Source organism: Aethalodelphis obliquidens, unplaced genomic scaffold (genome assembly GCF_003676395.1).
Source record: "Aethalodelphis obliquidens isolate GAN/ISIS:26980383/991018 unplaced genomic scaffold, ASM367639v1 scaffold38, whole genome shotgun sequence".
NCBI classification, from domain to species: Eukaryota; Metazoa; Chordata; class Mammalia; order Artiodactyla; family Delphinidae; genus Aethalodelphis; species Aethalodelphis obliquidens.
Window position 1 is genome coordinate 19,052,043 of NW_020837982.1, and position 19,525 is coordinate 19,071,567.

General features: G+C 53.4%; 1 protein-coding gene across 2 annotated transcripts in view; it reads left to right on the plus strand.

The window, feature by feature from the left end:
* TNFRSF13B (TNF receptor superfamily member 13B) overlaps positions 1-17,678 on the plus strand; it is a 27,726-nt gene extending 10,048 nt beyond the window's left edge. Inside the window, exons 2-5 of one of the 2 annotated variants that reach the window (XM_027131318.1) lie at positions 7,870-8,007; positions 10,507-10,752; positions 16,694-16,879; positions 17,187-17,678. In XM_027131318.1, coding sequence (XP_026987119.1) covers positions 7,870-8,007; positions 10,507-10,752; positions 16,694-16,879; positions 17,187-17,410 — 794 coding nt within the window. In that variant the 3' untranslated portion in view covers positions 17,411-17,678. The remainder of the gene's footprint in view (positions 1-7,869; positions 8,008-10,506; positions 10,753-16,693; positions 16,880-17,186) is intronic. The other variant, XM_027131319.1, reaches the window with a different exon arrangement.
* The last annotated feature ends 1,847 nt before the right edge of the window (positions 17,679-19,525 follow it).

Consider the following 19,525-nt stretch of genomic DNA (forward strand, 5'->3'; position numbering starts at 1 on the left):
TCTTTTTTTTTTTTTTTTTTTGCGGTACGCGGGCCTCTCACCGTTGTGGCCTCTCCCGTTGCGGAGCACAGGCTCCGGACACGCAGGCTCAGCGGCCATGGCTCACGAGCCCAGCCACTCCGCTGCATGTGGGATCTTCCCAGACCGGGGCACGAACCCGTGTCCCCTGCATCGGCAGGCGGACTCCCAACCACTGCGCCACCAGGGAAGCCCTCACATTCTTTTTTTAAAAAAAACTGTATTTATTTTTGGCAGCGTTGGGTCTTCGTTGCTGTGCACGGGCTTTCTCTAGTTGTGGAGAGCAGGGTCTACTCTTCATTACAGCGTGCGGACTTCTCATCGCCGTGGCTTCTCATTGAAGCCACTGCTGTGGCACGGGCTCTAGGCACACGGGCTTCAGTAGTTGTGGCACACAGGCTCAGTAGTTGTGGCTCACAGGCTCTAGAGCGCAGGCTCAGTAGTTGTGGCGCATGGGCTTAGCTGCTCCACAGCATGTGGGATCTTCCCAGACCAGGGCTCAAACCCGCGTCCCCTGCATTGGCAGGTGGATTCTTAACCACTGCGCCTCCAGGGAAGCCCTGGTCCTGGGCTTTTTGTTGGGAGGTTTCTTATTACTGATTCAATCTCCTTACCTGTTATAGGTCTATTCAGATATTCTTTCTTCATGTATCAGTTTTTGTAGATTGTATGTTTCCAGGAACTGTCCATTTAGATTACCTGACTTGTTGGTGCACAATTGTTCACAGTACTCTCTTATAACCTATAAAATATGTATCAATGCCCCACTTCCATTTCTGATTTTAGTAATTTGAGTTTCGTCTCTTTTTCTTAATCAATCCAGCTAAGGGTCTGTTGGTTTTGTAAATCTATTCAAAAACCCAACTTTTGGCTTTGTTGATTTTCTCTATTACAGTTTTTCTTTTAAATTTATTATTATTATTTTAATCAATTCTATCTTTATTTGGCTGCATCAGGTCTTAGTTGCAGCATGCAGGATCTTGGCCACGGCACGTGGGCTCTTTGTTGCGGTATGCGGGCTCCAGAGTGTGCGGGCTCAGTAGTTGTGGCACGCAGGCTTAGTTGCCCCACGGCACGTGGGATCTTAGTTCCCAAACCAGGGATTGAACCTGCGTCCCCTGCATTGGAAGGTGGACTCTTAACCACTGGACCACCAGGGAAGTCCATATTGCAGCTTTTCTATTCTCTTTTTTGTCTCCGCTCTAATCTTTCCTTATGCTTGCTTTGGGTTTAGTTTGCTTTTCTTTTTCTAGTTCCTCATGGTATACAGATAGGTCAAGATCTGAAAGATTCTTCTTTTTTTAGTGTACCCATTTATATCTATCGATTTCCCTCTCAGCATTACATTTACTGTATCCCATAACTTCTGGTACGTTGTGTTTTCATATTCATTTATCTCAAGGTATTTTCTAATATCTCTTGTGACTTCTTCTTTGACCCATTGGTTGTTTAAGAGTGTTTTGGGGGGAATTCCCTGGTGGTCCAGCAGTTAGGACTCTTTGCTCCCAATGCAAGGGGCCCAGGTTCAATCCCTGGTCTGGGAACTAGATGCTGCATGCTGCAATGAAGATCCAGTGTGCTGCAACGAAGACCCGGCACAGCCAAATAAATTTAAAAAAAAAAAAAAAAAAAGTGTGTTGTTGAAGTTCCACATATTTGTGAACCTTCCAATTTTCCTTCTGTTATTGCCTTTAGTTTCATTCCACTTTGATCAGAAAAGATTCTTTGAATTACTTTAATCTTTTAGAACCTATTAAGACTTGTTTTGTGACCTGATATATAGTCTGTCCAGGAGTATGTTCCATGGACACTTTAGAAGAATGTGTAGTCTGCGTCGCTGAGTGCAGTGTCGTGTATATGTCTGTTATATGGTTGCTTTACAGAGTTGCTCAAGTCATCTTGTCCTCATTGATCTTTTGTCCAGTTCTCCTACCCACTACTGAAAGTGGAGAATCGAAATATCCAAATATTGTCACAGAACTATTTCTCCCTTCAATTCCGTCAACTTTTGTTTCATATGTTTGCACTCTGTTGTAACACACATATGTGTTTATAACTGTTAAATCTTCTTGCTGTATCAAACTTTTAATCAATATATCTTGTCTTTGTCTCTTGTAACCTCTTTTGATTAAACTACTTTGTCTTATAATAATATAGCCCCCTCAGTTCTCTTTTGGTTATTATTTGCATGGACGATATTTGTCCATTGTTTTACTTTCAAGCTCGTGTCCTTTTATGTAAAGTAAGTCTCTTATGAACAGGATATAGATGAATACTGTTTTTTTAATCCAATCTCCCAGTCTCTGCCTTTGGTAATAGCAGAGTTTAGTCCATTGACATTAATATGATTACTGATAAAGGAGTTACTTCTGCCATTTATCTCTGTTTTCTATATGTCTTACGTTTTCTGTCCCTCAGTTCCTCCACTACTGACTTTTCTTTTGTATTTAGTTGATTACTTGTACTGTGCCATTTTTATTCCCTTTTTCTTTCAGTTTCTGTATGTTTTTAGTTATTTTTTAAGTGATTACCCTGAGGATTACAACGAATGTCTTAAACCTCTAACAACTTAGTTTCAATAATACCTAGTTTCAGTAGTGTACAAACACTGTTCTATATCTCTGTCCCTTCCTATGGATATTGATATTGTCATAGATTTCCTTTACCAATGCTCCTTCTTTTTTCTTATGACTTCAAGTTACTGTCTAGTGCACTTTCATTTCCGCATGAAGGACAACTCCCTTTAGCATTTCTTGTAGGACAGGTCTACTGGTAACAAACTCTCTCAGCTTTTGCTTATCTGGAAATGTCTTAACTTCTCCTTCATTCCTGAAAGGTAGTTTTGCCAGATACGCAATTCTTGGTTGATAGTTTTTTTTTTTTTTTCTTTTTGGACTTTAAATGTAACAGCTCACTTCCAGCCTCCATGATTTCTAAGGAGAAACCAGCTATTCATTTTATGAGGATCCCCTGTATATGACAATTGTTTCTTTGTTGCTGCGTTCACAATTCTCTCATCTTTGGGTTTCCACAATTTTATTACAGTGTGTCTCAATGTGGGCGTCTTTGAATTTATCCTGCTTATTCATGGACATTCTCAGACATGTATATTCATGTCTTTCCTAAGATTTGGGAAGTCTCCAGCCATTATGTCTTCAAATATTTTCTCTCTCTCTTCTCTTTGAAATTCCTATGTACATACGGTGTTACATTTGATGGGCTCCCACGAGTCCCTCAGGTTCTGTTTATTTTTTCTCATTCTTTTAAATTTCTGATTCCTATCCTAAATAATTTCAATAGTCTTATCTCCAGGCTCACTGGTCCTTTCCTTCTGGTTGCTCGGATCTGCTACTGAACCCCTCTAGGGAGTCTTTTCATTTCAGTTACTGGACTTCTCAATTCCAGAATTTCAGTTTGTTTCCATTTTTTAATAGATTATTTAGAGTGGTTTGAGGTTCACAGAAAAATGGAATGGAAATTACAGAGAATTCCCATATACCCCCTGTCCCCAAACATGCACAGCCTCCCTATCCATATCCTGCACTAAAGTGGCACATGCACTACAATTGAGTAACTACATTAATACATCATTATTGTCCAAACTCCACAGTTTACACTGGGGTTCACTCTTGGTCTTGTACTTTCCATGGGATTTGACAAATGTATCATGACTTGCATCCAGTTTCACTGCTCTGTATAATCCCCTGTGCTCCACCTTTATCTCTCCCTCCCCCTCAACCCCTGCCAACCACTGATCTTTCTTCTGTTTCCAGAATGTCACAGAGCTGGGATCACACAGCGTGGAGCCTTTTTAGCGTGGCTTTTCTCAGTCACATGCATTTAAGATCCCTCCACGTCTTTTCACGGTTTGAGGTCCCATTGTCTGGATGACACAGTTTATTTATCAGTTCACCTACTAAAGGGTATCTGGATTGCCTCCAAGTTTTGGTTCCTTTTTTACAACCTCTATTTCTTTATTCATATCCTCATTTTGTTCTTCCATCATTTTCCTGATCTCCTCTAGTTCTTTGTCTGTGGTTTCCTGTAGCTCATGGAACGTATTTAAGACAGTTGACTTAACATCTTCGACTGATACTTCCAATGTCTAGGCTTCCTCAGGGATAGTTTCTGTCAAAGGCTCTTTTTCTGTGAATGTGCCGTATTTTCCTGTTTCTCTGTACGTTTTGTTAAGTTTTTTGAGAACTGAACATTTTGAGCATTACATTGTGGTAAGTCTGGAAATTTAACTCTCTCACTCCTCAGGGATTGCTGAAGTTTTTGTTGCTGAGAGCTGGAGTCTGTTTGTGACTCTTCCAAACTATTTTTGCAAAGTAGGTATTCCCTGTGTGTGGTCACCAAAGTTTCTGGTCCTTCGTCTCTGCAGTCAGCCAGCGACCTGACAAAGATTTTCCTAAATGTGTGACTCCCCAAATGGGGGGCAGGAGATCTCTTCCAATCCCCTGGGAGCCACTTCAACCAGGGAGGTTGAAACAATACCCACCACCCTCCGTGCTGGCTCCTCAGTGATCAAAAGCGGCAACCAGCAATTAGAACCCACAATCCCAACATTCAGAGGACAAGGTCCTTACTGCCCATCCAGGTCCCAGCAAGTTGCCCCAGGGACATGAATAGCCACCACCCCACGATAGGCTGAAAGGCACCAAAACTCCCCAAATCTACCAGCCTCTTTGCCCAACTGTCCCATAGACAACCCCAGAGCTCCAATATCGTTACTTCGGCCAAGGCTGCCAGCTTGATGGCCACTAGGGCAGAAGCAGGTCGCTGGGGCTTCCTCCTGGCCATCTTCCCTGGCATCGCTCACGCCCCCGCTTTGATTTGAAATATCCACAGAGTTCCTAACTCACACAGCCCTCCCTGTAGGTGAGCTGGTTGTTCTCAAGGAGGCTTAAGAGTCTCCTCCAAGTCTCTGTTGCTCCTGAATTTCACGATGGTGGGTCTTGTGGTTTGAGAGAATTTATTGTGCAGGACACCTGATTGGCTCTTTGAATCTGGAGGCTGTCTTTCAAATCTGTTTTCTCTGGAACTCCCATCAGTCAACCTCCAGACGTCCTGATATAATTCCATATTTTTCACATCTTTTCCGATGTTCTGGGATATTTCTTCAATTACATCTTATAACCCTTCAACAGATGTTTTTATTCTGGCTATTATATTTTAAAATTTCTAGTCATTCTTAGTTGTTCTATGCATACAATTCTTTAAAAGTAGCACATCACTGGGCTTCCCTGGTGGCGCAGTGGTTGAGAGTCCGCCTGCCGATGCAGGGGACGCGGGTTCCTGCCCCGGTCCGGGAAGATCCCACATGCCGCGGAGCGGCTGGGCCCGTGAGCCATGGCCGCTGAGCCTGCGCGTCCGGAGCCTGTGCTCCGCAACGGGAGAGGCCACAGCAGTGAGAGGCCCGCGTACCGCAAAAAAAAATTTAAAAAGTAGCACATCACTGAGAATTCCCTGGCGGTCCAGTGACTGGGACTCCGCACTTTCACTGCTGAGGGCCCGGGTTTTTTTTTGTTTTTTGTTTTATAAATTATTTATTTATTTATTTATGTTTGGCTGTGTTGGGTCTTCGTTTCTGTGCGAGGGCTTTCTCTAGTTGCGGTGAGCGGGGGCCACTCTTCATCGCGGTGCGCGGGCCTCTCACTGTCGCGGCCTCTCTTGTTGCGGAGCACGGGTTCCAGACGCGCAGGCTCAGTAGTTGTGGCTCACGGGCCCAGTCGCTCCGCGGCATGTGGGATCTTCCCAGACCAGGGCTCGAACCCGTGTCCCCTGCATTGGCAGGCAGATTCTCAACCACTGCGGAGGGCCCGGGTTTGATCCCTGGTTGGGGAACTAAGATCCCACAAGCCGGAAAAAAAAAAAAATGAGCACACCATTCTTTCTCGTGGATATAAAAGTTCTCTTCTCTTTCTAAGGATGTCTTGCCGTCATCTTGTAGTTTTCTTCTGTTCCCTGCATTGTCTCTATTGGCACTGGGTGGATTTCATCTGCTTGCATCGTCCAAGGTCTCTTTCATGCAGAGGTGGTGCTCCAATATCAGGTGACCCTTGGCTGCAGTTCACAATTCACACTGAGGCACTAATGGCTGATTGGAAGTTCCGGGTAAATGGACGGCGTTTTCCCACAGAAGCTTTGCTGTAGTGGTCAGGCAGCAGCACGGTCACTTTCTTGAAAGAATCTCCCAGTCAGTGCCTCCAGGGCTTTCCCTTTGGGTCAGCTTTTCCAGAGCAGAGTCTGCTGGCTTCCTGCCAGTTGCAGGATGGGGAAGGACACATCTTTTACAAACCTGGCCACAGCACTCCTGAGGTATGGCTGGGGGGATAGTGGACCTCACTGCCACCCCTCCTCAGCTGTGTCTGAGGAGACCCCAACCTCCTGCTCGGGTGGGTGAGGGGCCGTCGCCTGCCTGGGGTCAAGCCTTCTTTACGTAAGTCTCCATCCAACCCTATTTCACTGCTCTGCCCTCCCATCCCCCACGGCCAGAGGTCCTAGTGCCCCAGTTCCAGGAGGTTCCTAGCATTCGGTGACGCAATTCCGCTTCCTCCCCGTGAGCTTCAACCGAGAGAGATCTTCAACTGAAGCCTGTCACCCCAGGCCCTCTGCCTTCCGTCTTCCAAAACGTTGCTGACGCCTGTCCCCTGCTGCAGTCACTTCTTCCATTCCACCTTCGAGGACAACTATCCCTTCCTGCCCTTTCAGTTTGGTTCCAAGAGGGAAGGAGGATAAACCCAGGTGGTTAAGCTGCCAGGTCGAGGGGGAGCCGCTGGTCTTTCCTCAGTGGACTCCCATTAAAGAATAAACAAGTGCCTCAAAAAATGTTTAAAAGAAGTTGTTGGGGAGGAAAATGCTATGAAATTAGGCAGAAAATTACAGAAGACTCAGTAACACACAACCATCTGGAATGAGTCCCAGATGCCTTGCAGAGCCAAAGAATCCAGACAATGAAAGTTCAGGAACAGGCAGTAGCAGCAGCCTCTGGCCCTATGGCGTTCAAACTCAGAACAGAAGTCACCTCTGGGGGGGGATGTTGGGTGGGAGGGGCCCGTGGGAGTCATCAGGGAGCAAGAAATGTTCACCACCTTGACGCGGTGGTCGTGACACAGGCGTGTACACGTGCAAAGATTTGTCAAGCTGTACTCTTGAGATTTGTCATTGTGTGTGTCTCACATCTCAGTAAAAGAGCAAGGGAAGGAAACGGACATTTATTGAGTGCTTGCTGTTTACTAGGCACTGGCTAGGTCTGCTTTTCTAATTCATTCATTTAATGAGCACCTACTATGTCCTGGGCACTATCTAGGTTCTGAGGACCCAGCAGCAAACAAATCAATTAGCATCTATGCCTGCGTGATGCTCCCAGTTAATGGGGAGACACTATCAAATAACTGCATCACAAAAGTCAAGTGACAACAGTGACAAGTGCAGAAGAAGGAGCAAGTCCCAATCCGGGGTGGGAGGGTGTCAGAAAGGCTTCCCTGAAAAAACGAAGTTGCAACAGAGATCTGAGGGGTCAGGAGGAAATGACCAGTCGTGAAGCATGAAGAGCATGGGGTGCAAAGGGACCAGCACATGCAAAGACCCCGTGGCAGGAGGCGTGTGCACGTTCATGAGGGTAGAGAACAGGGCCGAGCAGGGCTCCACTGATGCCAGAGGGGCCTCAGAACTGCCGTGCCCCAGACGGGAAACTGAGGCTCAGGGTGTCAGCCCCGGATTGCCCAGCAAGTATAACTGGGGCAGAAACCAACCCTGTCTGTTCCCCCTAGGGAACGTGAGCGGGAGAGGCCGCCTGGGCTCCGGCCTCCAGTGGTGCCAGCTGCCCTCACGTTCCCTGCCTCTCAGCCCCACAGGGCCTGCGGCTGGGGGTGGCCATGCAGCCCTGCCCCGAAGAGCAGTACTGGGACCCGCTGCTGAACACCTGTGTCTCCTGCAAAACCATCTGCAGCAATCAGAATCCACGCACCTGTGCAGCCTTCTGCAGTGAGTTCTGGGGCCCGAGCCTGGGCTGGATGCCCCTCCTGCCCCCGGAGGTCCCCCTGGCCTGCACTTGGGGCCTGAGGAGGGGTGGAGGGAGACGGACAGTGTGGCACCTTCTACCTTTCGACCCTCCTACCCTCCTTGCAGCTTCCCAAGCATGCTCTGTTCCTTCCTGCCTCAGGGCCTTTGCACAGGGATGCATTTCCCCACCTTCTCCCCTGGGCTCCCTCCTACCCGGCCTTCAGGTCTCAGCCCCAAATCAAGAGGTCCCCTCTGACTGCCGGATGGAAAGTGGGCCCTCCTTCATCATTCTCTGCTCTTTCTTCTGAAACTTTTTATTATAGAAATTATGACAGAGAGAGAGGACAGCATGATAAACCTGTCTACCCATCAGCAGCTTTAGAAATGCCACCTTTACAGTCCCCAATTTTTTTACTTGTGTATTTTAAAGCCAATCCAAGAACTCGTATTATTTTATGTGCAAATACTGGATCACGAATCCCTAAAACATAAGGGCCTTTAAAATATAACCTCAATATTTTGTCACCCCCAGCAATAGTTCCTTAATATCATCTGCACTCAGGCCATATCCAGTTTTCTCTAATTGTCTTTTGCTTGCTTTTTCATAACTTGTTCTTTCCCTGATGGAACTTATCACAGCTTATACCACACGTTCTTTCCTGTGTGTTCATGTGTCTCAACCACCCGACTGAGAGCTCAATTCCTTTCTTAAGCCTAGCACAGTGCCTGACACATAGTAAGTGCTTCATAAATACTGGCTGAGTGGGGCTCAGAGAGGCTGAGTGACTTGCCCAAGATCACACAGCACAATAGTGGAAGAGTCAGGATTTGAACAACAACTTTCTGAGTCTGCAACACCATGGCTCTGAGCCACCATCCATTAATGAGGTGGACATTCAGTGCTGACCCACATACCCCTGGAAAGAGGAATCTGACAGACCCTTCAAGGAGGTCATTATCTAGTGGGAGAAATGACTCCACTTCATGGTAAAAAGGTGAACTACCGTAAAACGCCACAGCTGGGAGAGACCACGTCCGGCTGATGGGTTGGGGAGCGAGGAAGTTTTCTGGTAGGAAGCGCCCCCTGCGATGGATTGTTAAGAGTCCACAGATGCAGAAGTCAGATGGGGGGACGGCGCCCCTGGAGGGACCAGCGTGGACAAAGGCGTGGAGGCGGGAAAATACAACAGGGAATATCGAGGCCCAGAGGGGAGGTTATGAGGTCAGGCAGTGAGGGCTGGTGGTCTGAGGAGCTCTGTCACCTGCACAGCCACATGGGGGTTCCCAAGGACGAGAGGAGGTCACGGCAAGCCCGGGAACACTGCTGCCATCAGGCTAACTCCACCTTGTGAGTGTCGGGGTCAGGAGCGTCCAGGGGCCACAGCAGGGTAAGGGCAAGGGGTGGTCACTGGTCCTGACAGGATCACCCGAGTCTCCCGAGGTCCCAAATGCAGGCCTTCCTGGTTTTGTCTTCTACTCTGAAAAGGATGTACGCGTTGGCGTGTTTGCATCGCAGAGGCACAAGTGAATATTCTATTTAAACCCTGAGCATTATTCATTATGTGTCAGGCACTGTGCCGGGGACTTCAAATCCCCGTAACAACCGTAAGAAATCACCATTGTTATAACTATTCCTCTCCTGGAAAACAGGAGACTGAGGAATGGAGGGGCCAAGCCCACCACGTGAAGAGGCGGACCAGAGCTTCCCCAAGCCCGCGTGGCTTCAAGGTCTGGGTTCTTGGCCTCTGTCTTGTGCTGCCTCCAAAATGCGCTCTGAAAACCTGCATGCGAGTCACATTTTCATATGAACGAACCTTAGAGACAAGGGAAACCTACCCTGTGAAAGTACAGGTTTCTGTATGGCACTCAAAACTGCTCTCTCCAGCAAGGGTGAATGGGCTTCAGTTTGCTTGGCTTCTGCCCCTTGGCACTGATGCCTGGTTAAGCTCCTAAAATTCTCATTTATTATTAAGACAGAAAAAACTATTAATCTGAGCTTTCTCACCTTCCTTCCAGTCCCCTTCCCCAACTTGCTAAGGCAGATTCTGGCTTTGTTCTCCATTCCTTATGTTTATATGAAATATGTTTCTCCCTTATGAGGTTTGAAAAACCCAAGTAAAGAAGTTATGTGACAATGTAATAACTTAAAAGATAACTAGAAAACCCTTATACAGTTAGTACTAAGAAATGCTCTTTTAAATTATAGGTCAAAGGAGAAATAATAGTGAAAAATAAGAACATTCTAAACTAGGTACAGAAAAAATACTACATGTCAAAATGTGTGTGATGCAGCTAAAACAGTACTTAGAGGACAACGTATAGTCTTACATTTGCATACTGGAAGAGGACTTGGATTACTCTGGAATTGCTTTTGGGGAACTGGACTAGGATTTTTTTTTAACTTTGATACCCTTTGAGGCCAGACCCCCAGTTTCTGCCTGTGTCTGTCACCCAGCAGCATCATGCATCTCTGTCTCCCAGAGTCACTCAGCTGCCGCAAAGAGCAAGGCAGGTACTATGACCAGCTCCTGGGGGACTGTATCAGCTGTGCCTCCATCTGTGGACGTCACCCCAAGCAATGCACACACTTCTGTGAGAACAAGTTCAGGAGTCAAGTGAACCTCCCACCAGAGGTCAGGAGACAGCGGACCGGAGAGGCCTCGACCCGGGCAGACAACCTAGGGAGGTACCAGGGACCAGAGCACAGAGGCTCGGATGTGGGTCCAGGTAAGCCACCTAAGGTTGGCCTGCGCGGTGTCCAAGGGTCAGAGTGGGTGGAAGGCAGGCACCAGGCCTCAATAAGGAGAGGCTGCAAAGCAGGAAGTCCAGTGCAGGCAAATGGCCAGAAACCAGGGGGGTGGGGGGATCATCACAGGATAGAAAAAAAAAATTAAGCAAAGTTTACAGAAGTCTGTGAGCAAGAAGGAAGCAAAAGAAGAAAAAAGACCTGACAGTTGGGAGTCTCATAATGGTGGCTGCATGAATTCTCAGAACACAGGGCAGCGAGTGGATAGCACAGCTAACCTGTGAGCAAGACCCCCACTCCATTTAGAGGCAATGGAGACTTCCCAAGAATGAGAAAGAAAAGTACTATCAAAAAAGCTCACGGTGGAGATGGGCCTCCTTAGATATGTGAGGGGGTCCCTTGAACTAGGCACTTACTAAGTGCCGAGCACTGGAAATGACCTAATTAATCCTCCCAGAAAATACCTCTTGGCTCAGCTACTCTGCTCTGTGGTGTCAGAGAGGACGCGGCTTGGGTGGGGATGTGGACCCGCAAACACTTGATATTTATGGTGCTCTTGGTCTGCCAGGTGCTGGCTGGTTTTCCTCCTTTTCTGTGACTTTCCTCATGACGTCACTTCCATGAGAACAGGCTTCATGTGTCCTGATAACGAAGTGCCCAGCCTGGTTCTTCTCGGTTAGACTGTTGTCTCTTACTCTGCTCTGCTCTCCTGTCAGTAAGCTGCTGCCACGTAACAAACAGCCCCCAGATTCCATGGCGTGTTACTCCTCATGGCATAGGGCTTGGCCGGAGTCAGCTGGAGGGGCTCTGCTCCTGAGTCTCTCATCCTCCCCTGGGACCAGCGGGTGGGCAGCAGCATCAGAGGTGACACACGGGCCTCTGAACCTCTCGGCCAAGAGCTGGCACCCATCATCTGCTGCATCCTATCCCTCCAGATGCAAAGCCAGCCAGATTCAAGGCGGGGGAGACAGACCCCACTCTCGGCTGGAGGAGAGGCGAAGGATTTGTAGCTGTGGGGGGTTTGTGGCCGGTTTTTATCCAGCACAGCCTCTTGTGAGAGGAAATGCAGATTCACACACAGAGGGCGTGGATACGGGTGGAGGGGGTGACGAACGGGACCACAAAGGGGGCTGCTCTCCAAGGTCTGGTGACCCCTGCGCCTTCCCTGCAGTGACGTATTTGACTCTTCCAGCCAAACCCAGAACCCCGTCCACCTCCGATGCCACAGATTCCCCTTTACAGACAGAGAAATTGAGTCTCAAAACCTGGAGAGTCAGTGCACAGCTGAGCGGGGACTCGGGCCCGGCCTGCGGGTCCCAAAGTTTGTCTGCTCTGCAAGAGCCAATCCCCGGAGCAGTGTTCTGTGGTGCCGTCGCCCACTTAGGGGGACCTCTTGCCAGTGTGACACCGTTAGCCCTTCCTGTCTGTGACCACCAGCCAAGGCCCCTCCCCAGAGGGCCTGGGGTGGACCCTCCAGGTACGAATCCCCCAGGAAGTGTGGACAGACATTCCAGGAGCCAGTGGGGTCAGCGTGACCACGTCTGACCTGACCGCTGTCCCAGTCATTCCATGGTGCGGCCTCCCGAGCCTCGGAGGGCTGGGTGACGCCTCGCCATACCTGCCCCCGGCCGCGTGTCCCTCTGGAGGTCTGGGGCTTACGTGTGTCCCGCTGTGTCCTGATACCTGCGTGCAGGTGGGGCGAGAGCTGGGTTTGGTGGGGACTGTGAACAGAAGTGCCGGGCCCACACCCTGGGTGTTAAGGGCAGGGCGTGCAGAACACTGCCCGTGGCAGCGGGGCTGACCTGTCCCCCCACTCACTCCCCGCCCTGCCAGCCCCCACCCTTGGTCCCTCCACGTCTCTCGGAATGGCCGTTCCTTCATTTGACGGTAACTGTGGAGGGCTCAGCTGTGCCTGGGGGGACGGGTCCAAGAGTCAGGCAGACCCTGTCGCTGACCCCATGGAAGTTACAGTCTGATGGGAGAGACAAGACAAATGACTGAGTAACCTCAGTGCGTGGCGACATCCCCCAGCCAGGGTGCAATGGGGTGAGAAGGTTTCCCCGAGGAGAGGCCCTCAAGGCAGACTGGGGGCCAGACCCCTGGTTCCATCTCCCACCAACTGTGTGACCTTGAGCAAGTCACTTAACCTCTCTGAGGTTAAGTGTTTCCGTAAGACTGAGATCACCTGCCTTCACGGGGTTGCTGCACTGAGTGTCAGGATCAGCACGTAGTAACTGCTCATTTAAAAGGAAAGCATACATCTAAGAGACGACGTGGAGAAAGGTGTTCCAGGCAGAGGGCACAGCATGTGCAGGTGCTGGGAGGGGCTGGGAGCGGAAACACACGGATTCTCTGTGGACAGGGTACAGCCACTGCTAGGACCACTGGGGCTGCAACTGCTACAAACAGTGGGAGCAAAGGCTAAGCTTTAGTGAAAATTAAGGTTTGCTTTTCTTATCCGAGCCCACGGAGCCCCCAGGCCCTATTCAAGGGCCTCCTGGGTCCCGGGTTCAGAGCTCCAGGTGGCGTGAGCACGGGTGACCTGGGACGTCTCCAGACTCTGTATCTCCCTGTCCCCACTGGGGACAGGCAGCCCGGCACCCCCCTCACAGGGCTCTCGCAGGGCCTCAGCGACCCTGGGCCTTGATGCTCCAAACCCTTAACTTGATTACATCTGCAAAGGCTTTTTCCCCAAATCAGGTCGTAAGGTCCCACGTGCAGGTTACCAGACCCCTTGTGGGAGGGCGATGCCCGCCTTGGGAGCACATCCTGCACGGCGGCCTGGGGGTTGGTCTTGTCTCTGGCTTTTCATCTCAGGGTGTGGAGTGTTTTCTCCCCACACACGCCACCTCCCATCCGCCCCCGACGGCTGCAAGAGATGTCACCGTGGCGGCTGCCCCAGGCCCCCTCTGCATCCCCAGGGCTGAGGCCAGGGGAGGAGGGCAGAAAGCCTCGGGAGCCCACCTCACCCCTCCCCTGACCTGCCTGCTCGCTGGGCTGGGGCCGTGGGGATGCTGGCGGAACGTTCCACTGGGTCGAGCTGCTACCAACAGCGCGGAGGCCGGAGCGTCCACCCCGTTTCACCAGGAGGCAGGCCTGACCGTGAGCGAGGGTGGCCGCAGGGCCCAGGCTCAGAACCTGCCCTGCCCCGGCTACACCAAGGCCCCTCAGGACAGGTCACAGCACTGCCCGCCCGGCCAGCCCGAGCTCCAGCCCAGCAGCAGCAGTCGGGGAAATCCTGTTTCTAGGCGAGATTGACTCTGAAAACAGTACAAGCACGGAACAAATCTAATGGAAAACCCGCTTGGAAATAAACCATCCGCGGTGCCCCCTGGTGGCGGTGCTCAGAACTGCGCCGCAGGCCTGGCTCTCTGACAAGGACAGAGCTCACATCCATTCCCGACTGAAGCCCCTGCACCCACCGGGGTCAGCAGACAGGGAGGCACTGGGCGAGACCGCTCCGCTCCGGGGCCAGGTCACTGAGGGCCGACAGAGGTCAGCGACCGAGCTTGCAGACCTGAACAGCTGGTGACTGAACAGAGGAAGCACAGCGGTGGCTGGGGACCCCGTCCCCGCACCTGGCCAGCCTCTGACTAGGCTTCAACAAGTGAGGCAGCCAGCATGCTCCTTGCCGTTCCCGCGAACGGACGACACACGGGGATCGCGACGGAAGAAAGAAGGTATTAAAAAGCCAGGTTTGGGGAAAGTCTCTCCCCAGGAGCAACACCTGTCGCGGCCTGGGTTTGTCGGTTCCCACATGCTCTTGTCTAAGCACATTTCACACCAGGGAGAACCCCAAGCGCCCACCTCTCTCCCCCTGTTCACTTCCTGCCCCTGAGGCTCAGCCCATCTCAGGACCCACCAGGGAGCTGGTCTCCGGCTCTCACTGTAAACAGAGCCCAGCAAATGCCTGCATCCACGTGCCTAGAAGTGAAGGCAGTGAGTCCACAAGCCTGAAAGGGCGTGTCCGTGTTGGCAGGTGGTTGCATGTGGCCCTCAGAGGAGACCACCCCACCCAGATGTGCCTGGGTCGCCAGCCTGGGACAGAGGCGGAAGGTGACATCTTTCGCAGTTTTAACTGCACCTCTCCTCCGGATCCAGGGCCTCTGCGAAGCACGCTCTACGAGCGGGTCACCAGGCAGGAACTGGTTCCGTTTCCCTCAGGAAGCCCCAAATCACCCTCCTCACGTGGTGGCTCAGGGCGCCCGGGAGAGCAGAGCAGAGGCTGCCAGGCCTCGTCATGGCACCGGCCAGGCCCTGCGTCCCCTGTACTGCGCACTGCTGGGTGCAGGGGGCCCGGCCAGGCCCTGCGTCCCCTGTACTGCGTACTGCTGGGTGCAGGGGGGCCCGGCCCAGCCCGACTTGAAGGGCAGGAATCAAGGACCGTCTCCAAATGCCAGCAGCCAGCCTCGAGGTAGTTAGAGTTCAGCTGAAGACACCTGAAATCCACCCAGCACTTCACTGTGTACTTAGCAGCGTCTGGTAGCTGGGAATTCCACCTCCCACGCGAAGGCTGCCAGCCTCTCCCCCGCTAATCTGGCCAGGCCGACGGCTTTATTTTATCCCAGGGACGCACAGGAGCCGGTGAGCAGATGGGGGCCCGGGAGCTGGGACACACGGACGTCGCCGGCCGGGGGGTGGCACCGACAGCCCACCCAGAGCTCTGTGAACGTCAGGGTAGCACCAGCCAACTGTCACTTCATAAAATTCTGCCCCTAAGGAGGCTGCGTAAGGAAGAGGGACAGTGTCCACCTTGCCATCTGTGCGCGGCCGGCGTGGAGCCCCGGCGTGGAGCCCATCAGACCTGCCCCCAGGTGCAGCTCTGCAACTGTGACCAGATCTGAGGCTGAGTTTTGTCATCTGAAATACAGACTGTAAGGCGGTGTGGCCACAGCGGGAACAGCCTGCAGGATCCTCAAACAGCTCAGCAAGGAGGCGCCACCTGACCCGGCAACTACGCTCGTGGGACGCGTCCACGAGAGCGGCACACACACGTGCACACGGAAACCTGCACGCAAGCCTTCATAGCCGCCCAAGGGTGGAAACAACCGAAATGCTTGCTCGTCGTGGACAAACAAACACGATGTGGTGCATCCACACGGTGGACGTTACTCAGACCCAACACACGTGCCACACGCCTGAGCCTTGGAAACACGCCGAGAGGCCAGACGTGAAGGTCCCGTGCTGCACAATTCCGCTGGTGTGAAGTGTCCAGGACAGGCGACAGAGACCGCGTGGTGGTGCCGGGGCGGACGGGGGGCGTCATGCGGTGCCGGACACACCTCAGGTGCACAGGCAGCAGCTGCACGAGCCTGAGAACACACTAACCACCCCCCCTCATCTTCAGGGCCGTGAACCTGGCAGCACGTGGACTACACTGCAACCTGGAAAGGGGGCGAGCGCCCCTCCTTCACAGAAGCGTGAGGGTCAGGGACACACTAGAGAAGTGTTGCGTGCAGCAAGACCAGCAGGCGGCCGGCAGCCCTTCCTCCCGGGCTGGGGGCGCCCGATCCCAGGGCCCGGGACAGATTTCGAGGGCAGGGCTTTGGCTCGGGGCCCTGAGCGGGGCCAGCGCCCCATTTCCCCAGGCCCCCCTGGTGTACGTCTGCCCCTCAGGCTCAGGAGCAACACCACCGTCTCTCTCCAAGCACGCGCTCCCTGGTCAAACACCCTCCCTGGACAACTGTCCACCTGCTCGCCCGTCCACCTCTGGTACCGTCCCAAGCTACACCCCACAGTGAGAGAGAACGACAAAGGGCGTGCAGCTCCGGGGTCCCCCGGCCCTCCGAGGGGGCGTGGGGGTGACCGCATGGCTTGTTTGGGGCTCACAAGGAGGCAGCGAGGACGAGGGGCTGCTGGCCGGAGGGGGGGGTGCTTCAGGGAGGGGCCCCTCCTGACTCTGGTTCCCCCGCTGTCTTGCAGCCCCCCCAGGGCTAAAGCTGAGCGCCGACCAGCTGGCCCTGGTCTACAGCACGCTGGGGCTCTGCCTCTGCGCCATCATCTGCTGCTTCCTGCTGGCCGTGGCCTGTTTCCTGAAGAGGAGGGGGGACCAGGTCTCCTGCCAGCCACCCCCAGGGCCATGTCGGATGCGGGCCAAGTCCTCCAAGGGTGAGCACGCAGTGGGGTCCTGGACATCCCTCTGTCCTGGTTCTGCCCCCGTTTCTAAGTGGAGAGCGGTTGCCGGTCCTCCCGGGGAGCAGCCTGGCGCCAGTTCCTACAGTTTCCTGTCTGTCCTGGTGAAATCGGGTCAAACACCAAGGCAAGAAGAGACAGGGCCCTGAGGAAGGGTGGGTGTTGGGCCCTGGGGCTCGCCCCACTTGCCAGGACAGGGCGGCTAACACCGGAGGTGGTCCCCTGGGGGTGCAGGGCGGGGGAGGAGGGGTCCAGGCCGAGGCCGACGCCCTCTCCCCCTCAGCAGATCGCTGGATGGAAGCGGGCAGCGCTGCAGGGGCAACGCCCGAGCCGACGGAGACGTGCAGCTTCTGCTTCACGGAGTGCAGGGAGCCCGAGCGTGCCGGGAGGTGGGCGCGCCACGGCCAGAGCGCAGCCGGACAGCCCTGCGTGCGCGCCCCGGACGGCGGCCTCTGCGGCATTGAGGTCGTGTGCACGCCCGCCCAAGAAGGAGGCCTGGCCACATGAACCTGGGGGGCTGGGGGGAATGGTGATGGGAGAGAGAAATGAAGTGGGGGAGACTGGGGAGAGAGGAACAGAGCAAGGGGAAAGGACAGGGAAGGGGGAGGGGAGTGGAGGAACAGCTGGCAGAAGGGCCAGGGCCACCGTATTGACCCCAGGCGTCCACTGTAGGTCACCGGCACCTACACGCACCTGCAGCAAAAGCACCCACACCTGCTGGACCCAGCCCCGGGGACCCTTGGCAGAAATAAAACCTCCCGCACTGCCCACTCCTCACTGCAGCTGGTCTGGGTCGCGTCTCCCCGTGGTGACTGCCCCATCCCACCTCTCCCGCTGCCCCTGGGCTCCAGGCCTGCTTTCCAAGGATCTGAGCGGGTGTGTGGACCGAGAAGCAGGCTCTGCTGTCCCCTGTCGCCTAAGAGGAGAAAGCAGCCAGCTGATGGGGGGCCCACCATCAGGGCTGGGCCCACCATCAGGGTTGGGCCCACGATCAGGGTTGGGCCCACCATCAGGGCTGGACCCACCACCAGGGCTGGGCCCACCACCAGGGCTGGGCCCACCATCAGGGCTGGGCCCCCCATCAGGGTTAGGCCCCCCATCAGGGCTGGGCCCACCATCAGGGCTGGGCCCACCATCAGGGCTGGGCCCACCATCAGGGTTAGGCCCACCATCAGGGCTGGGCCCACCTGCGTCGATCTCGGAAAACCAATTTCCTCCCGTGTCTCCTCAGAAAGGCGTGAAGCAGTGTGACTGTGTGTGCCTGTGTACAGTCACGCGTGTGCACGCATGCGCTGCTCCCACGTGTGTCACGGGGCGCGGGGCGGACAGAGGGCAGGCGGGCTGAGCCCAGGCGTCAGGCTGCTCTCAGAGCCCAGGACCACGTCCTGCATCACCTCAGGAGTGCTCTCATTTGGACACCAACCTGCTACTGTTTAGTATTTTTCTTTACGTCAGCCGACCTTTCCTTCCAGACCTACACGCTACATTTTTCGGATTCTGGCCGGTAACACTGTATCTGAGCTTTCACAATTTGTTTTCTTGGCTACACCACGCGGCTTGTGGGATCTCAGCTCCCTGACCAGGGATTAAACCCGCACCCCCTGCAATGGAAGCGCAGTCTTGGCCACTGGACCGCCAGGGAAGTCCCACATTCACAAATTTTTGATACTACATATATTTTATACCTGTATTTGCAGTGAAACCTATATGTTAGGAGCATTTAAGCCTGAAAATACGTAACTGCTGTAAGCAGCAGCCACACAGATAAACACAAGATTATGCAAATCATTCATCCGGAAACCACCTGGCGTACCCACGTGCACCAAAGGTTCACACAACACGCTCTGGGAGGTGTACACAAGAAGCCTGAGGCTCCATCCTTCCTTCATCCACTGGCTAACGGGCCCCGTCACCTTCCCAGGCTGCTGGACAAAGCCCCACACGCTGTGCGGCTTCAACACTGGAACCTCCTGTCCCCCGTCTGGAGGCCGGAGCCCACCCAGGTGTCACAGGGCTGGTCCTGCTGCAGCCGTGACGGGAGAACTGCCCCGGCCTCGCCCCCAGGGCTGCAGATGGCCGTCTTCCCTTGATGCGTGTCTGTCTGTCCAAATCTTCCCTTAAGGACACTGGTCACCCTAATGACCTCATTTTCACTTGATCATGTCTGTAAATCTCCAGATAGGGTCATGCTTAAAGGTTCTCAGGGTTAGGACCTCAACCCATGAATCTGGGGGCACACATTCAGCCCAGAGCACAGGTCCTCCCAAGTCCAGTCTCACTTCAACGCGGTCTGAAGCCAAGTTAGCTTCTCACAAGCACCCGCCCAAGACAAGCGTCTGACCCGGTGTTCAGTGGGCCCGAGGCGGCAATGGGGACATCTTGGTGCGGTGCCCACCGGTCACCAAGCCCACGGCAGCATCTCTTGGCAGCACGGACCCTGTACCTGGGGTAGCTGCCTGCCAGACCCTGGCAACGCCCCAGCACATCTCTGAGCTGCACGGAAGCGCTTGGGATGCAAAGCCTCGTCCGAAACGTGTGCAGACTCCTCCAGCTGTTTTCAAATTCTGCTCATCTGAGCCCAAGGGGCCCTGGGTGATGCTTCTGGACCGTGGGGGGAGTGAA